Source organism: Saccostrea cucullata, unplaced genomic scaffold (genome assembly GCF_032062105.1).
Source record: "Saccostrea cucullata isolate Sc308-1 unplaced genomic scaffold, CSIRO_AGI_Scuc_v1 ctg8497, whole genome shotgun sequence".
NCBI classification, from domain to species: Eukaryota; Metazoa; Mollusca; class Bivalvia; order Ostreida; family Ostreidae; genus Saccostrea; species Saccostrea cuccullata.
In genome coordinates this window covers 7837-27513 of record NW_026926253.1, presented here as the reverse complement: position 1 = coordinate 27513, position 19677 = coordinate 7837, and the positions used below count along the sequence as shown (strand labels likewise).

Below are 19677 nucleotides of genomic sequence, written 5' to 3'. Positions count from 1 at the left end.
CTGCAGATATGTATTTTTTCCTCTGCATCTCACTATTCTACAACTGAATGATGATGCAGCTGTAAGTTAAAATTCAAAATGGCGATTCAAAATGGCGGATATTTTTTTAATTATTTCTTAATGTCATTTACATAGGAGAAAGGATTTGTGAATATTTTACTGAGCGTGTAAAACTATGTAAATTGCCTACAGAACACTAATTTGATCACTTTAAATCGGAAAATTTAGTCGTTTAAATTCGAAATGTGTTAATTAGCTCAAAATGGCGATTCAAAATGACGTCTGATACACTCTAATTTCGTAGAAACTGCCTAATTCTGGTTCGTTTTGCACAAAAAAAATTACAGTTTGTCAATTATATATATATATAGTATGTATAGTATATTGATTATTCCATTAAATATGAACAAAAATACTTGAAAAGATTCATTTTCTCTGGAAATAGTTAAAACAAACTCGACTGAAGGGTTTTCAAATTTCCCCCTTCGTATTTGAGCCCCCGTCCACCTAAAATCACTCAATCCTTTCATTATCAACCTGCACTTCTACCTCAACATCCCTTGGCACACCATCAAATATAACAAGAAATTCTTATCCGATTTCATTGAACACTTTGTTCTAGCTTTTTAGCACTTATAAGAACTTAGAATTATCCCCTAACATCATTTATTCCATCTTTATTTGGTATATGTTTCAGTCTGTCTTCGGAATTTTGGTATTTTCAACACTCAATCAAAATGGTGCCCCGTGTCAAGGATGACAACACCTTTGGCATGTAAAAGATCGTTTCTCTGGAGTTCGAAAAAGAGTAAGCTCACTGGGGGCCGCCAGAGAAACCAAGATCCTTCAAAAACCAATTATTTAAACTGAGGGTCCGCCGAAACATGGCTGAAAAACTGCCGACTCGGCGTTAAAGGAAACGTATGGTCAAAAATTTAATTTTAACATATGAAACCTGGTACCATGAAGATAACATAACTTCACAAATTAAAATGATTTACTGCTGATAACAAGAAATAATCGGTCTTTTACACTGAAAATTAAGCTGACTGGGAGAATCCCTCATCATGGCGGCTGATGACGTACTAACGTCTATTCATATCACAGCTGCTGTGCCTGTCGCACTAAATGGGTTACAGAGTCGCAGTGTTTCACATTCCAATAACCAAAAATGCCGGAGTGCCAAGCAAAATTTTGCACTGTGGTCAGAGGAAAAGGAATATCTACCTTTAGCATTCCTGACCCAAAAAAGAATTATGAACTTTGTGCAAAATGGATTCATAACCTTGGGAATGCAAAATTAAATCCAAAAACTTTTGTTTATTCAAATGATAAAATTGTATGTGAACGGCATTTTAAAGAAGATTGTTTCAAAGAGGATATGATGGTAGGTACGTATTTTTTTTAGTTCTTTGAGGTTTTAGATTTGATATTTTGATCTGTATAATTAACAAGGATTTCTATGCAAATCTGAAATATATCATACCCATGCATTATCATTATTTAAAAAAATACCCCCCCCCCTTTGAATATTGTATTCACTGCATGCTAAGAATAAAAAGGAAACACCGCTTAATTTTTTTTGAGTAAAATTACTATAATTGTTAAAGGCTAAGATAATGGGATACACACCAAAGAGAAAGCAATTAAAAGAGGATGCAGTACCTACAGTGTTTGATGACAGCAAGCCCGAGAAAATAAGAAAAACAAGCTTGAAAAGATCTGAGAAAAGGGACAAACAAGAGGTAATTATATAGGGTATTTACATTATCCTCATACTTGTACAAATAAATATAACAGCAAACTTCATGCTAAAATAAATATACATGTGCATGTATAAAATCGACCGTGAGTAGATTTATAATTAAAATTCAATACAATTTCTTTTCATTTTACAGCTAATCAGAAGTCTTGTGAAAACGAATAAAGACACAAGTGCAAAGCCTGATGACCAACCTGGTCCATCAACAGCGAATAAAACAGGTTATTTGATACCTTCTCTAATATTATCTGGGAAAGTTTTACAATCAAGGTCGTTTTAATTCCCACTGTGCAGTTAATCTTTCAAGGCTTGACATTTACGCGGCAATTACAGGAGTGTAGTGCTATATCAGCTGATTTGTTCTGTATAAAGTTTCACATTGCAACATTCTTTCTTCACAGATGTACCAATAAATCAAAGAAAGAGAAGATCAGCAGGAAAAGTGAAATCTTCAAAAAAGATAAAGGTGAATACTGAGTGTAATACATATCCCTTCATGGAATTTGTAAATTTAGTACAATATGAACATGATGAATCAATAATCAATTTTCTTTATATTTAGCTCAATGAAGAAATGAAAAATAAGGAAACTTCAACTATTCCTATCCAATCAGAAGATAAATCAACTTCATGCAATATACAAATAGAAATGCCCAGTCATTGTCCAGCATGCATCCTAACGAGCAATCCGATGATTTCAATATCAGATCATGTTTATTCCAAAGTGCCAAGTGAACCGGACCCACTTCTTACATCCACTCCCATGAAAAACCCTGTCTCAGATTCCTTTCATGATTCACTAGAGAATGTGTCCCCAGTACATGAGATAGATGATTCTTTTCATTTTTCTGAAAATTCATTTGAATCACCAGTTTCATCACCAAGTGCAAGTTTTTCTATTCCCATGGGTGCAGAAAATAATTTACCAAAGGATACAGTCAATGAATCAAAGTTTATGGTTTTTTCAAGCTGTCTGGATGTTCTTTTCAAAATGATTGTATGTCAGATCTGTCATTCACCATTTGATTTTGATGATGTAAGGAAAACCGTCGATGGAAGTGCATTGAAGGTCAGTTTTACATGTTTAAATAATCACTCCTATTCCTGGAAATCTCAATCATATATTGGAAAGCAACCTGTAGGTAATATCCTTTTGACAGCAGCAACATATGCCTCAGGAAATACATTCTCTTCTTTATCAAGCTTTGCAAGTACACTAGGATTAAATTACATTTCCAAATCGGTATTTTATGATATTGGAAACAAATTTGTTCTGCCTGCAATAGATACTTTTTACAATGAGCAAAGAACTGTTTTACATGAACGTCTTAAAAACAAACCATTGACAGTTATTGGAGATGGACGATGTGATAGTCCTGGGTTTTGTGCAAAATACTGCACATACACTATTATGGAAGCTGTAAGCTCTGCAATACTAGATTTCAAGGTCATTCAAGTTACAGAATCTGGTTCATCATCCCGTATGGAGCTTGAGGGATTCAAACGCTCTTTCAATTCTCTTATTGATAATAACATCAATATCAAAATTTTCTGCAGTGACAGGCATGTACAAATAAGAAAATATGTAAAGGATCAATTGCCGCACGTTTCCCATCAATTTGATGTCTGGCATATGGCAAATAGCATTCGTAAAAAATTGGTGGCTATAGCAAAGAAAAAAGAAAATGAAGATTTGATGCCATGGGTAAGGAGCATAATAAATCATGTTTGGTACTGTGCTGCAGAATGTAGAGGAGATCCAGAGCTACTGATTGAGATGTGGACATCAATTTTATACCATATTCAGAATGTCCACTCCTTCAATGGGGAAAAATACACTGAATGTGGTCATCCTCCGCTTTCTTTAGAGCAGTCTCGAAGGAAAAAATGGCTTCAGAAGAAAAACAAGGCATATAAAGCACTGGAAAAAATTATAATGGACAAATGAATACAAAAGGATTTAAAACAACTCAACCATTTTTGTCACACAGGAGAAATTGAGGTGTACCATTCTATGATGCTGAAATATGTTCCAAAACGACAAGAATTTCAGTACCCCCAAATGGTTGCAAGAACCCAATTGGCTGTTCTTGATCATAACTTTAATTTGAATAGGGGTGTAAAAATTGACAAATATGGCCAGGAAGTATTTGCCCCTCAGTGTTCTAAAGCTACAGGAAGGTGGACTGTGAAGAGTCGATATGAGGAAAAAAATTATTCCTTTCGAAAGGAATTGCTTGAAATTACTTTGGAAAAAAAAATATCTGAAAATATATTCACAACACCCCATCAAAGAAAGGCCAAGGATTTACCAAAGAACATCGCAAAAATTCCAGCTCCTGATAAGTCGGATTTGATAGAATCTCATTTTTCTCGCTACAAATTAAATTAATTGGACGCCCGTGTTACACTAGTTCTCAGTGAAGAATGAAAAAGAACATAAATGTCAAGGTGATAAAGTTTTATTTAGTCTGAATCCGAACTTGATGACTCGCTGTGGAAACCCTCATACTCATCATCTGGGAATGCTTTTCTGATTTTAATCACAACACAAGCAGGTAACACCACTCGATTCTTTTTCCCTAATGGCTGTCCCCTCCTCACAAAACAAATAAATTGCCTATATGCCATGAGCCTTGATTGCCTACAATTAAAAAGAAAAATCAGTAACTATTGACTGGATATTGATCCATGCATTAACTTTTATGCAATTTAATTTCAGGTGATAAAACTCATATTTAATTGTTTAGTAATTAATGTATATTCTCAGATATGTGATACTTATTTTTAAATTTCTTATTGTATTTCACTGAATTTTTTACTACAAAGAAATAAATATTTCTTTTTTAAAATGACTTCCATAATTTATTTACAACTACTCACCTGTTTGTCAGAACTTGGGGAGCCTGTCCACTTTTCCTTTTATATCGTAAAAATGCAACATATGCTGTTTCAAGAACTACTCTATTTAGACACACCATGTCAAAGTCACTATGCTGTGAAATACATGGACATAGCGATGAAATATAATTTTCAGCATAATGCTCAAATTCCTTACAGCATACACATTCTCTTTGACTTGGAAGAATGTCACAATGTCCACACGTGCACCAATTGGTATTATCACCTCTTTCATTTATTTCATTTACTCCCAAATCATCAGAGCTTTCAGCTGAAGCTGCCAATAATTCTTCTTCATTAAACTCCGGCTCATATTGATAACCTTTGCATTCAGACATGACCTGTTTTCTGTCAATTTGAGCTTCAGAGGCGGAATTGCCTGTCATACGTCATAAACAGATGGAATTGTGGGAAATATAGTAAAGAACGGTAACTTTATCTTTCAAAATGGCGGCCCCCAGTAGCTTTAATTTATCTATAATTACAAAGTGTTTTCTACATAACGAACTATTATCAGATAAAAATACCCGGTGGAATATTTATCAGACCATTCAACCTTTGAAATTTGAAAATATTTTTGCAAACCATACGTTTCCTTTAAACAATGTACAATCAATCAACCAACACTCAAGGAACAACACATTTATGTTCAAATATTAAAAGTCTATTTTGTTATCCAAAACCATATGCAAAATGAACTAGATGTACTATGAGCAATGAACTCACTTAATGATACCCCGGTCTCCCAGATGAATATAATGACAGTGTCCATGTTTTGCTATGGGAAACCCAAAATATGTGTCGGGTCAAAAAGTAAAATAGGAGGTCACAATGGCAATATGTAATTAAGATTCTGTGAAAGTTTCATTAAATTTCATTCAGTGGTATGAGAGGAGCTGCGGATAAAAGATGGGTACCCCAAAGCGACGGACGGACATACTGATTACTCCATACCCTCCCGCTTTTCAAACGGGGGTGAATAAAAAAAACTCTGATATTCAAGACGTGTAGCTCTTTATTTTGTGACCTTGTATAGATTTGTTGTCTTTTAGGGTAAGAAGGTCATTCTACGCGTATTAGCAAGAAAATTCTCAAACTTGATCATCTGAAATCACATTGTGTGTATATTTTGGTGAGAAAAGTTGTAAAATTATGCAATTTAAGAGCGCCTGCAGATTTCTCGTGATTCCTATTACTTACAAGCTTTCGTAACAATAGGTCTAAGCCATTCCTGATTTCGATCTAGTCAATTAACACTTCTTTTGACAACAAGAACTTTACAAGGCAACTTGATCCACACTTCTTTGTTAGGTCTGATCATAGTGTAAGGTTGTATCAAGAATCGAGGGGGATTGAACACAAACATTTTCTTCTTTCAGATTTTGTAAATTTCAAATTTTTTAAAATTATATACATTGTTCAATACAAAATTATCCGTTCAAAGCATGAAATATTTGAGAATGCAGTTGAATTTTTGACTGAGATTAACAAAATGCAAATGTAGGGACACAGAATCAAAGCTGGACAATCAAGAAAATTTATGTTTTACGTATATTATATTGATAATTCTTAATATATATGTTTATATTAGAATATTATAATATATTCATATTTATATGATGTACTAGCCCTATAATTGGTAGTGGTCAATCATTTAAAAAATCATTCTCAGTTATGTTGCACTAGACCTTCCAGATGAACATAAACATTTATTTTTTTTTCGACACTGGACTAAAAATAGATCAAGAATTCCCAACAACTGAATGCATGTTCACTCGCCTTAATGCTCGGGGGATACTGCTCTTTGGGTAGCTTAATTTTCATATTGTCCTCAAAACAGCAACTATTATATGATATTTTTATATAAAGAAGAATGGTGAGACAGGTAAAAGGTAATATGTCTTCGGAATTGTCGTCAAAAAATTATCTTAACCATAGTAGTAATTGAACAAAAATCCGTGTTATAAAAATCCTAAGTCATTAACAGAAATATCCACAAACTTTCATTGCAATATTTGAACATTATTTCATGAATAAAAAAACAAACTGTAATTTATTTTCTGCAAAACGAACCAGAATTAAGCAGTTTGGATATTTTACGAAATTCGAGTGTATCAGACGTTATTTGAATTGCCATTTCAGTTTAAGCTTATTAACACATTTCAAATTTAACGACTAAATTTTCCTATTAAAATTGATCAAATTAGTGTTCTGTTGTCATTTTACATAGTTGTACTACGCTCAGTAAAATATTCACAAATCCTTTCTCCTATGTAAACGACATTAAAAAAATTAAATAATTTGAAGAAAAAGATGAATATCCGCCATTTTGAATCGCCATTTTGGCTTTTAACTTACAGCTGCACTATCATTCAATTGTAGAATAGTGTGATGTAGAGGAAAAATACATATCTGCAGTGTATGGATATTTTCAAATGTAAAATCCTGAACAAAGAAGAATATAGAAACAATAGACAAAAATATCAGAGAAAATTCGAATTAAGTGTAGAAACGACTAAATTTTCTGAGTTTAACTAATAATGTTAGCATCCTATTATAATTTTTATAGTTTTATTACACTCAGTTAGATATTCACTCATTACTTCTCCATTTTGAACGACATTAAGAGAAAATTAGAAAAATGGGATGTCCGCCATTTTGAATCGCCATTTTGACCTCTTTAACGCCATTTTCATGAAGGCCAGCATATTTTTTCGGATTCAGCATACTCGAAATAGGTTAAAAAACTATGCTGGACCAAATAATAATTATTTGCCGTTAGAAGTTATTTCTAGCCTTCTTTTTAAAAATCAGGACCAGACTATAATGTTTAATTAAATTATCTCTTACCTTGGCAACATATGTTCTTATAATGATGATCACATTTGCACGATAGTATGGAATCCGGATAGGGCCACGCAGTTCACTATCGCATCATCGCACCATCGAGGTTTAGGTCGATAGTGCGATGAAGAGATAATGCGATGACGATGAGGCGATGGTGCGATAGCGATGAAGTGATGGTGCGATAGCGCGATGACGATGATGCTATGGCGCGACAATGCGATCACGATGGTGCGATAATGCGATGACGCGATGGTACGATGACGCGATGGTGCGATAGTGATGACACGATGATGCGATGACGATGGTGCGATAGTACGATGACGATGAAGCGATATTCACTATCGCTCAATCGTGCTATCGCACCATCGCCATCGCATTATCGCGCCATAGCATCATCGTCATCGCGCTATCGCATCATCGTCATCGCGCTATCGCATCATCGCTTCATCGTTATCGCACCACCGTTTCATCGTTATCGCACCATCGCATTATCGCGCCATCGACCTTTAAGTTGATGCTCAATGGTGCGATAGTGAAGTGCGTGGCCCTATCCGGATTCCATACGATAGAGATAAAATATTCAGTTTTCCCTGATTTTCACATATTTTGCAAGATTTATTCTGGTGTAATTCAAAATTCAAAGGCAGTTTACAGTATTTAAGACAGTTTTCTTCAGTGTAAGGACTAACAGTTTTAGGACAACAGAAAAATCGCTGTCTTCTTTGAGACTGTGATCCACAGACACCCGTGCATGGACTCCATTCTTTCCAGTTAAATATCTGACACGCGGGTCGCGAGAACAGTCATCAGCTAAGATCGTACTGATATACAAGCTGAAAATCTGTAGTAAGACTTTAATAAAGTCCATTTTATTTGCTGGATTTTTTCTACAAATTATTTAACTGGTAAAAAATAGCCTAAGTCAGTAACTCTATTTGATAAGAATTTTTACCTGTTATCGCGAACAGCGAGATTTTAACTCCCTTAAATGTTTTGATAAAGTATTGTAATCAATAGTATTTGGAGCCTGTATAATGAAATATATGGAGATAAGGAACAGTATTCAAGCTCAAAAGTCCATTAAACAGTACAAAATAGGGGCAGTGCAAACACAGACTCAAAAAACATCAGAAGTGGGATCAGGTTTAATGGAGGAGTGAACATTCCCTGACAACCGGTCACGGCCCTTGTCATGATCGGGAAATGACGGGAAAATCCTTTGACTATTCAGTGTTTGTATATAACAAATAGTATGAAAAACGTCTGTCAGAATTTGATTATATCATAAATTATATTTGCTTACAAGATTACTGTATCGAACACAGAACTTACGAAATGATGACTTTAAAGAGACTGCTGATATTATTGTTTTATCAACTTATTTGTCAATAATTTACCTCGCTTTAGAAATTGTACATACATGTACGTGTAGAGCATGCTCTTGCGTATCGAATCAACTGAGCGATATAAGTCCTGTATGCAGGTGATGAATGTATATTGCTGCATAAGTAAGGTACTTATAACAATTGAAAAGTTAAAGTCATCGCGTTTATTATGAGTCTTGGTTGTTAGATTAAGATTAACTTTCAAGTAAAATATCTAAATATTAAACAGATGTGTCAAACTCTGTGGTATCTCTTATTTCAAGCTCACTGGATATATCGTATCGACATTAGAATGAAATAACTTGTTAATATTTGATGAATATATGAATTCAAAAAGTAGGTTTTCTTCAAACAGGACTCAATTGGTTCCCATGGGAATTCCAATAGACTGTTTGCAAACCTGGTCTCTAAAAACCACAAAGCTATTGTCAATTAGAAACTCAAGTATATTTTTAATATCAACTTCAGAGAACTTGTGTGTAAAATCAGAATGTTTTCGTCAAAATAATTTTGCAAACGACCGATGACAATGTGAGTAAATTAACGGGTTCCATTTTTATTGAAAAAGCATCTGTCAATAAAAAGTCGTAGATTTTAATGTTGTTGTGTTTTGTAAAATTTTATGACTTCAAATTTTCTAAAAGTTCCTTTAAAGTATCAACATCACTAGTATTGAAAATTGTGTTTTACTTCGAGAGCATGATTCTTTTTGCACTCTTTAGGGTGTGTATTTTATTTCAGAGGCAAATAATTTAAACCTTGATTGTAGGTTAATTGTGGAGATTTTAAATGAAGTATACTTTAATGTTAGATGAAATATCAAAGAATTTTTTTTAATTGTGAATTCTTTATTTTTACTTTCACGTTTGTCGCACTGGATATTCTGTGCGCCTTGTTTATCTGACTTCTTCAGGAGCGATATCAACTATGCTATATACTGTAATCCTTGTATTTATTAAGGTCTTCCGTTTCCAACGGAAGACCTTCTACTGATTCTGATGATTAAGATTATTCTTATTATTCTTTTTTTTTCTTCCTAGACGCCAACTTTGAGGCCTCATATCTCACTCATTTCTCAACGGATTTTGCTCAAATTTTCAGACATTATAAACGGTAATAAACTCTATCAGAATGCTATCTAACATTTCAAAAATTTACTTCCGCTTATGAGTTATTTCCCTTTAAACGAAAAATTATAGGCTTTCATTTCCAGATAAAGGCTCAGAAACTACAAAAGCTGGAGCAGAAATTTTACTGGTCTTAGATAACAGAAGGATTGAAGTTGTGCACATCGGTTTTTGTTTTTTGATTTCTGTAAGCAAAATGGCGCTATATAGGGGTCAAAAATTAGAACGCCTAAAAGAGCGAAAATTAAAACATATTTTCCTTTTTATCTTCAAAACTAAAAATATTTTGTTAAGACATATTGAATAAAAGTTGTGTATAATTGCAACAGCTTTCATTTAATATCATTTAAAAGGGGCTGGCCCCTAAAATTAGGGATCTAGGGCCCTTGAAAGTTTTTGCTTTATAACTCAAAAACGGTAAATATTTCGAAATGACTATCGATTATAAAGTTGTGTTTAACAACTTATTGATCTCATGAAATTCTTTTTTTGTTCGAGTCTTGTTTTAAATGAGCTAGATGCATGACCCATATATGTACAGGTAATTCTTTTCACTGAGCACGTAAACGCGAGCTCCTCATGCGTGTAACCAAATCAAACTTACTATAAATAATAAACATGGCTACATTGGATGCTAATATTTTTTAGAATAAGGTTCTTGAAGTGTTTTGTGTTTCCCCCCAAATTATCATGATTATTCACTGACAACTTTCCCTTTTATTTCATTTTTTTTTAAATCGTATAAACCAAGTCTACTAAAAAGGGAAGAAAAGATAATCTTTTCTTCTTATCATATTAAAACAAACAATATAGTGAGAAAATAAAACATTATGAAGCATATACTATTCACAGCCATTAAGTGCACGCCTTTTACATTCACCTTGTTTGTTTACAATTATATAACGCGCCTCCCTCGATAACGCGGGGCAAGTCGGTCACCGGGAATCAATCGGCGTGTTATCCAGCGACCCACAGTCATACACGAAACCACAAAATGGTTAAATTAATTTTGGATAATTATGTTGAATCCTTCAGATTATTTCATAGTATCTTTGACTGATTATGTCGCTAGTGCATTTCATTCAATAATTTATTAGCTGAATTAAATGAAAGTTGCATATATTAATTTTTTTTATATATAGCAAATGTTTTTCTAGATATCGAGGTCATGATCTGTTTTACTTCAAATACCATCGAAAATATGCTACTTTGATCAATTTCTACTAGTGATAGATTTTTTTGTATCTTAAATGTGCATGTATGTAAGTCAATATACGTTCTTTTGTCGACGCCCTGTATACGTCCCAAATATACAAATATCAAGAGTTTCAATACAAAATCCCACATTCACACTCGCCTCCAAAGTATGTAGATCGAGACACAGATGCGTAACTTATTATTTTCTATTAAACTTGTTAATTTTTTGCGAGCAGGTTTCCGTTATTTTTCTTATCAGCTCTCGTAATGCTTAATTAAGGTTTTACGGAGACATATAATGTGTACGTGCATGCAAGTACAGAACATGCACGTTTTATAACTAAAGTATACTGCATATGCAAGAGTGCCCAAATATACGCATGTAGAGTCTAATCTGCGTTTGAAATACAGACATTAAAGTGAACTAATTATAGGTCCGCTGAGTTGATTATGAGTTGTTTTTATAACGGGTAGCCCATCCTGTCATCCTGGCCAGTCATCGTCACGGTTTGTAACATCATAATTACACAGGTAAATACTAAGGTGTCACTCTATATATTTTGACCTATTTTTTCCCAATAAAAAATAAATTACCGAGAGATGTATCGTTTTCTCTTATCATATATCAATTGACAGCATTTATGAACAGCTGTTAAAACATAGGCTTGTGTAAACGGTAAATCAAAAGAAAGGAAATCTGCGGTATGAAAAAAAGAAAATATATATAATGCCTCATTCTCTGAAGATTACGTTGTCTTCAGATAACTAAAATAAATTAATGTCCGTCAAATTTTATTTTAATCAAAGCATTTACTAATGTGTACCTAGAATTTGTTTTATGCATTTTTTTAAAAGTGCGATGCCAGAATGCCCTGGGTAATATCATTACAGTTTACATCCACCTCTGTCGCCTTGTGTCTAAAAGTTTTGCACCCGATTCCTCGTTCACACGTGCGTGGCCGCAGAGAGCCGCAGGCATGTCGGTGTTAAAATGCATCGTGTACTCCAATAGTTATAAATGGAAATAGGCTTTGAAATCATGTCGACTCTTTCATATTATTTTATTTTACTCTATACCATGCTTGTTTTAATCAATCGTAACCGCTTATGCATTTATTAATTTCAAGTTTTATGCCTGCATGAAACATTCATGATACCGCGGCGTAATTTTAAGACTAGTGTAAGTGACGTTTCCAACTCTCGGGAAAAACCGAAAAGAATATTTCAATTGCACGATTTTACGGGAATATGCTTGTACATGTACGTTTAATTATATACATGTATGCATTTTTACATACAAAAGCGGCCAAAATATATGCATCCCGAGCTTTCAGAATACGATTTTTAAAAAATTAGAAAAATTCATTACTGTCTCTTAATAATTATCTCTACAATAAAATATCAATTAAATTCTTTTCTTACTTATTGATGTACTTAAATTATCGGTTCGCTCTGATATTGGGTTATTATAATAACAGTAATATTAACCTCCTTCTGGTCAGTCATTGTTAATCTGATGAGCATGTCAATCGGTTGATTTATTTAGGTATGTGTACATGTAGTTTGGGGCTGGTCTTGAATTCCAAGAGAAAGTCACAACCTATTTTTTATATAATCATATACGACATTTTTTTTTTACGAGAGTGGTCAAATGAATGAAAAACAAGGTCTACAACGATTAATATCTGTGACTTAACTTTCCTATTTTCTTATTTTTTTTAATGTCTTTTATTTTACTTCTAAAACCTAAAAAAGAATGTAATTATTTCTATGTTCACTGGAGTGGTCAATTGATCGACGAAGTGTATACTATTTAATTAAGTTTCTTGGGTTGGGGAGAGGTTCCAGTTTTTGATATATTTTATTTTCGAAATTTTGTATTGCATTTTCGACAATGAATAATATCATTTCTAACATTTATTTTTTCATTCTGAATTTTGGACAATATATATATCCAGCAATTTTATGTTAACAAAATAGGTGGAATTGTAAGTTTACTAGGATTAAAAAAAAAAGGTGAAGGGCAGAGAAATTTATACATGTACAATGTACATGGTACTTACGGCTTTGAGCAACGAGGGATAAAATATGGAGAAAGTGATCAATATTCAAGCTACATGTAAAAATACCATTCAAATAATACAAATCAGGAGAGATGGAATCAGGTGCTATGGGTACTATTCATGCCAGCACCTACCCCAGCACCTTCCCCGACACGAGACCTTGAGTCCAGTCTCATCCATAGGATCGGTCTCCAGGCATCGTTTCACAAGTCTCCAAACTTCACATAAAATATTCTCAATGAACTTTTGATGCTCCCCCATAAAAATGGCCGGGCATACATAGTCTGTTTTCCATCTTTCTGTCTGTCCCTCCGTCTGGTCGCTTTGCGTTTAGCTCAGTTCAAAGTTCAATTTCAAAGAAACTATTAAATTTTTTATATAAAACTTCCTATGCTGATAAACATTGATGAGAGCTATTTTCCTGCATCAACATATTTTGACTTTGACCTTTCTTTTGAACTTGGCCTCACTTTTTTTTTTTAATTTGTCTAAAGAAACCATTCAAGATAGTATAATCAAACTTCATGTGCCGATATGTACTGATATGTGCCTATACGTACTAGACTACACGTATGTAACTGCATCAACATTTTTATGCGCCTGAATTTTTTTCGGGGCGCATATTGCTTTTGTCCTGTCTGTCTGTTTGTCTCTCTGTTTACCTGCTTGTCTGTCTGTTGTCAACTTTAACCTTCACCATAACTTTTGAACCCTGAGAGATAGAGACTTCATATTTGGTATGCTTAGACCACTAATTAAGCACTTTCAATTGACACCAAGGACAATGACCTTTTGACCTTAACTGTGACCTATATGCTAAAAATAGATTTTTCGAACTTTCGCTATAACGTTTAAACCATTGGAGGAAGATACTTTATATTTGGTATGCATACTTCACTAATTAAGTGCTTTCAAACGACACCAAGGTCAATGACCTTGTGACCTTGACTGTAATCTATATGCTAAAAATAGCTTTTATATATGTGTTGCCGCCGGGCGCATATATATATATAACACATCTTATTTTACCTTTCCTTTGACCTTATATAACTTTTCTCAGATTAGTGTTTAACTCAGTTAGAAACAAACCATTCAAGACTGAGTACTAGTATTCAAACTTCTTATGGTGATACAAACTGATGTAAGCTGTTCAACTACATCAGTATTTTTTTTTTACTTTGACCTCTCCTGTAACCTTGATCTCACTCTACTTAAGTTAGTATTTAGCTCAGTTTTGAAGAAAGCATTTATATTTCTACTCAACTTCATATGCTATACACACTTTTGAGAGCTATCCAAACCTTAGTGTAGAACAGATGCTCTAACCATTGTGCCACGGTGCTCAGATTTGAAGAATTCATTCAAGACATTTTATCAAACTTTAGTATGCTGATACATTTTGTCCTTGCACTTTCCTGTGACCTTTACCTCACTTGTCTTTAATTTGCATTTTGCTTAGTATTAAAGAAACCATTTGAGATATTTTTATGTAAGCTTATGCATTATTTGTAGGGGATTTTATAATCTATATCCATCTTTTAAGATTTCAATTTTTAAGAAACTATTCAAGATATTCTCAAAAAACGTCATATACTAATACAGATTTTAATGTTGCATTATTTACTAATATACACTTGGCGCGGCATTCATGTCCTAGCTATAGATATATTTCTAGTTAAATCATTAGGAAAATCATAGTGTTGAACCTAATAAATTCTTCCGATTCGATACATGCTCAGAAAAAATAAGGCTCTGAACATGTCCAGTCATTCGGACGAGTCAAGGTTACTGACAGAGAAACTGTAAATTCGCTACAGTATTTGTACCTGTGAAACATTGCTGATACATGTATAATGCAGGGTGGGACATGACCTTGACTCAAGTTCAAGGTCAATAAAGATAAGATGCTTTGGCTGGATTCATTTACTAAAAGAATATCTAAAAAACGTGTGAACTTTTCCAGTCGGTAATACACATATCAAATTTTTATAACAGAGTTTGTCATTGCTTGACGCAAGGTCATTTAGAAAGTTCAAGGTCACATAAATTCCTTTACAGTCTTTTTCCTGGCGAAACATTGTAATTTGCTTTCTTTACAAGCCTTTAGATTGCTTACTTGTTTAACTTTAGAATGTGGCTTGACCTAGACTCAAGGTTACGTCTTCCTATCTGTAGCTCCAACGGAAGACCTATTCGTTGCTTTGCAACGAGCTCGGCTCTAGTTTATATAACTCTGTCTGTAAACATTAAAAAATGAAATTTATTATAAATTTTATTTTTGTTAAAGTCAAATTAAACAATAAAATGCTTTCTTTGTTTGTTATTACTGGAATTAACGGAAGCATCTATTGCAGAAAAAATACATAACCTGCGTAAGCGGGGTATGTAATTTTTTTTTCTACAATAGCTGCGACCGTTAATTCCAGTAATAACAAACAAAGAAAGACATTTTATTGTTTATATTAATTTTATATCTGTTTAAATAATCATTTAAAGTAGGATTAAAAAGATTAATTATTGTATTAATGACGCGAACGTCTTTATACGTTTCATTGATGGAACAGCCACTGATAAAAAAAATCTTTACAGGCGACATGCCTAATGTAGTTCATGCAGTGATTAACGCAATGGCTTTTCTTAAGAAATAACGGAGAAAATATTCAGTGGATGTAAATATATGCTTATCATTTCCAAATTTCAGATTGAATTGAAGATCACGTGGAAATCTCTATTTTGAATATCTGCAAATATTAAGTGCTCACAACATGAAGTGTTTCTTATCTTAGGATGTTAATTTGTTAATGATTGATTTTAATCAAACTAAGTATTGCTCTACACAGTTTGTTACAAGTTACATGTATATGTTGTAAGATCCTGTTGTAGATGATGTACCAAACATTTGATCAATTAAACATTTTTTTCGTAAATTGATTTACAAGTAAATATTTGGTTTTAGAGCCTTAAAAGATTTTTTAAAAGATTATCCGGGACTAATTTTGAGCAAAAAAATGTTTTACTTGGACTGCTGCTCTGTGAATACACATGAAGAAACATAGCATACACTTAAACTCTGAATCCGGACCTTAACCATCTTATAAAATGAAGTTATTTATGTTTAAAAAAAAAATAAGCATCTGTTTTAGAGGACATGCATTCAAAAAGCTAGTTAAAGCAAATATACACAGGCATTTGTTTCTGCTATTTGTCCTTGCTTCTTAGGAAATATTGATTTTGAAACAATATAGATTACAAAATTGGATCAAGTTTGCTTTTTAAAAAATATGACAGGTTCATTCAATTTAAAATGAATAGAATATGTTGATAAATTATCTAAAACGTTTTTATTTTTGGAAAGGATAAAATATTTGAGATTAGTTTTGAATCAAAGGGAGGTACATATGTCAATAAGTATAGAATCTGATCAATCCATCTACAAAAAGGTTAAGAAATATAGTATTGCATTTAAAGAGAATATGAATTTTTTACAGATAAAATATTTAAGAAGACTGGCAAGCAATATGAATTGCTGAAGATAAGATATAATTAAGAAGACTGACAAGCAATGTAAATATCCCATATCTGTCTAACTTTCTTCACATTTCTCTACCAGTACTCTACAGAATATTAAAACTATTTTAATTTTAATTTGTAACGAAAAGACAAAGTCGATTAGAAGTATATTTTTGATAGAATTGAAAAAAAAAAATAACAGTACAAACAAAGATAACTACAATGGTGCGAGAAATATTCTGGTGTTTTAGAGATCCGTGTTTGTCTCCTCCTGTACTGATTTCTATATTTTGAATGAACAATTGAGCTTGATTGCTGTTTAATCTCCATATATTTCAACATCCAGTTACACACGTAGACAACGTTGAAATGAAGACCTTCTCAAACTAACCCGTTTTAGCAAAGGAGCTTAGCAAGAACGGTCATTAATCCACGGACTTCATCTTTGGATAAAGTTTAAGTCACAAGGGAGACAAAGGCAGACTTGTCTCTAAGTGCCAGGGTTCAGAGGATTTCCCCGACTATAATGATTCAATACCCCAGTTATTTTAGCATTCCCCTAAAGTTCCGCATAAGGAGAGGAACCCCAGACCTCTTTTACTTGAATTTTTTCTAATTCAATGCTTAGGGACAATTCTGCAAAGGTTGGAAAGTAAAATGACAAAGCAAAGTTGGAGCATGACAGGACCAAGGTGAAAATATAAGGATTTCATCTTTGATATATGATCCAAAAATTTGGTTCAAGGTCAATGCACAAACGATATCCTAGGATACTCTTTAGATGAATTTATAACTTTAGAAGGCAGTGACCTTGACAATGATTTCCCAGACGTTTTTTATGCCCCCGTAAACAAAGTTTCGGGGGTATATAGTTTTTGTCGTGTCCGTCCGTCTGTCTAGCTGTTTGTCCGCAAAAACTTTTCCTCGTGACAGGACCTTTCTTTGGGTACCACCAAATTTGACCTTGAAGTTTGACCCACTTTTACACAAAAATTCCAAACTTTTACTTTGGCCATATCTTTTTAACAATAGATACCAGGAGTTTTATACTTCATATGTGTATTCTTTGTGAAAAGACCTTTCACTTGATACCAACAACTTTGACCTTTTGGCCTTGGAGATTTCTATACTTATGAAAAAAACTTTAATCTTGACCATAACTTTTGAATTGTAAGGAATAGTGCTTTCATACTTCACATGTGTAATCCTTGTGAGAAGACCTTATATTGGATACCAAGAACTTTAACCATTTGACCAAAGAGTTTAAAAAAGCAAACTTTGACCTTAACTATAAAAGGGTTATGGCTAGTGCTTTCACACTTTACATACATAATCCTTGTGACAAAACCTTTCATTTGATATAAAGAATTTTGACCCTTTGACCTTGACCTTGGAGTTTCACCTAGATTTTAAAATTTTTTAACTTTGGCCATAGCCTTAAAGGTTAGGGATAGGGCTTCCATATTTCACACATGTTTTCTTTATTGCAAGACCTTTCATTGGATACCAATAACCTTGACCTTTTGACCTTGGAGATTTCCATACTTATGAAAAAAACCTTGGCCTACTTTCATATTTCACAATTGTATTTCCAGTAAGAATACCCTATTTTGGTTTAATCTTTGCTATGTTGCCATACGGGGCATCAGTTTTTCACAAATAAGCATTACACCAATTAAGATTTAAATGAATTATGCTTGCAACTGCTAGCAATAAAAATATTACTTTTTCTTCAAGTCAACATTTTATCTCCAAGTTAGCTCGAAACAAAAGACATCTCGACCTTGACTCTTAATCAAAATACTAGTTATTGTTTCAAAATCCCTGCATACCCTCCAACTATAGGCACTCCATAAGCGACATCTGAGCTGGATGGGGTCAAAGGTAGTAAAATATTGCCCGACAGTTTTCTGAATTTTTCCTTTTACCTTGGGCAGTTTTTGGGTGAAATATGAGCGTTTCTGGAAAAAGAAAGAGAAAATATAACCCGGACGTGCTTTACAGTTTTTTGTTTACCTTGGCCATTGAAAGGATCAAGGTCAATACACATCCTCTACCCATGGCTACTCTATGGGTGAAGTTCGATCATGACTGGAACTATTGAAGATTTTTCATGCAAAAATTAGGACACTGCACACACGCTTCCTTCATAATGAAGTTAAAGGTATAGAAACAGGAGAAAAAATATTCTTCGGATAATGAAAACTGTCAGAGACAGTCAGAAGGACGGAGAGAATGATCACTAAAGGGCATCTGCAGGGCGATATGCCCTAAATATCCTGATTAGTTCTATAATATTTGAATAATTATTTAAGAATTTATACAATTAGAATAATAACAAAAAATAGATCTAGAATATTAATTACTAGTATCCTGAATATCAAAAAACAAAATATATATAAAAAACAAAAAACCCCAACAAAAAACAAACAAACAAAAACAAAAACAACATTAAAAACAACACATAATTCAATTCCATAGTTGGTGAATAGCCTATCAATCTCTTCTTAAAATGCTTTATGGACTATATGGTGACATTCAATGTATCAGCATTGTAAGCATTCGAAAATTCGTCAAAACGTATGAAGAAAGAAATCAATTGTTTGGAAATTACACAAAGTCACAGCAACAAATTGATTTTTTCAATCAAAATTTTCAACAAAAAACTTACAAAGACAAAAAAGTTTTTAAAAAATTGAATCTAGGTTCTCTACAGAGCCGTAGAATAAGGAGCTGATTCTTTACGTATTGTGGGACGTGGTGAGTGTACAATCCACCCACATAGTTTTACACACACATACACACACGTTTTCATTTTTTTATTCTTTGAAAATCAAATGACGTATGAGACAAATTCTTATAGAGATAAGAAACCTAATTAAACA

At 33.3% G+C, this 19677-nt stretch overlaps 1 protein-coding gene across 1 annotated transcript; it reads right to left on the bottom strand.

The window, feature by feature from the left end:
- Positions 1-4217: 4217 nt before the first annotated feature.
- LOC134271228 (P2X purinoceptor 7-like) lies at positions 4218-5196 on the bottom strand. Its single transcript, XM_062753464.1, has 2 exons — positions 4646-5196; positions 4218-4406 (listed from the first exon to the last, which is right to left on the bottom strand). The coding sequence occupies exons 1-2, from the start codon at positions 5047-5049 to the stop codon at positions 4229-4231; spliced, it is 582 nt and encodes a 193-aa protein (XP_062609448.1). The 5' UTR covers positions 5050-5196; the 3' UTR covers positions 4218-4228.
- Between the last annotated feature and the right edge of the window lie 14481 nt (positions 5197-19677).

What these genes read in the sequence shown, in the direction of transcription:
- LOC134271228 (XM_062753464.1), bottom strand. Translation starts at nt 5,049, where the DNA reads ATGACAGGCAATTCCGCCTCTGAAGCTCAAATTGACAGAAAACAGGTC. An exon ending in CCCCAAGTTCTGACAAACAG is followed by an intron (nt 4,407 to 4,645) that starts GTGAGTAGTTGT and finishes TTTTAATTGTAG; the next exon opens with GCAATCAAGGCTCATGGCAT.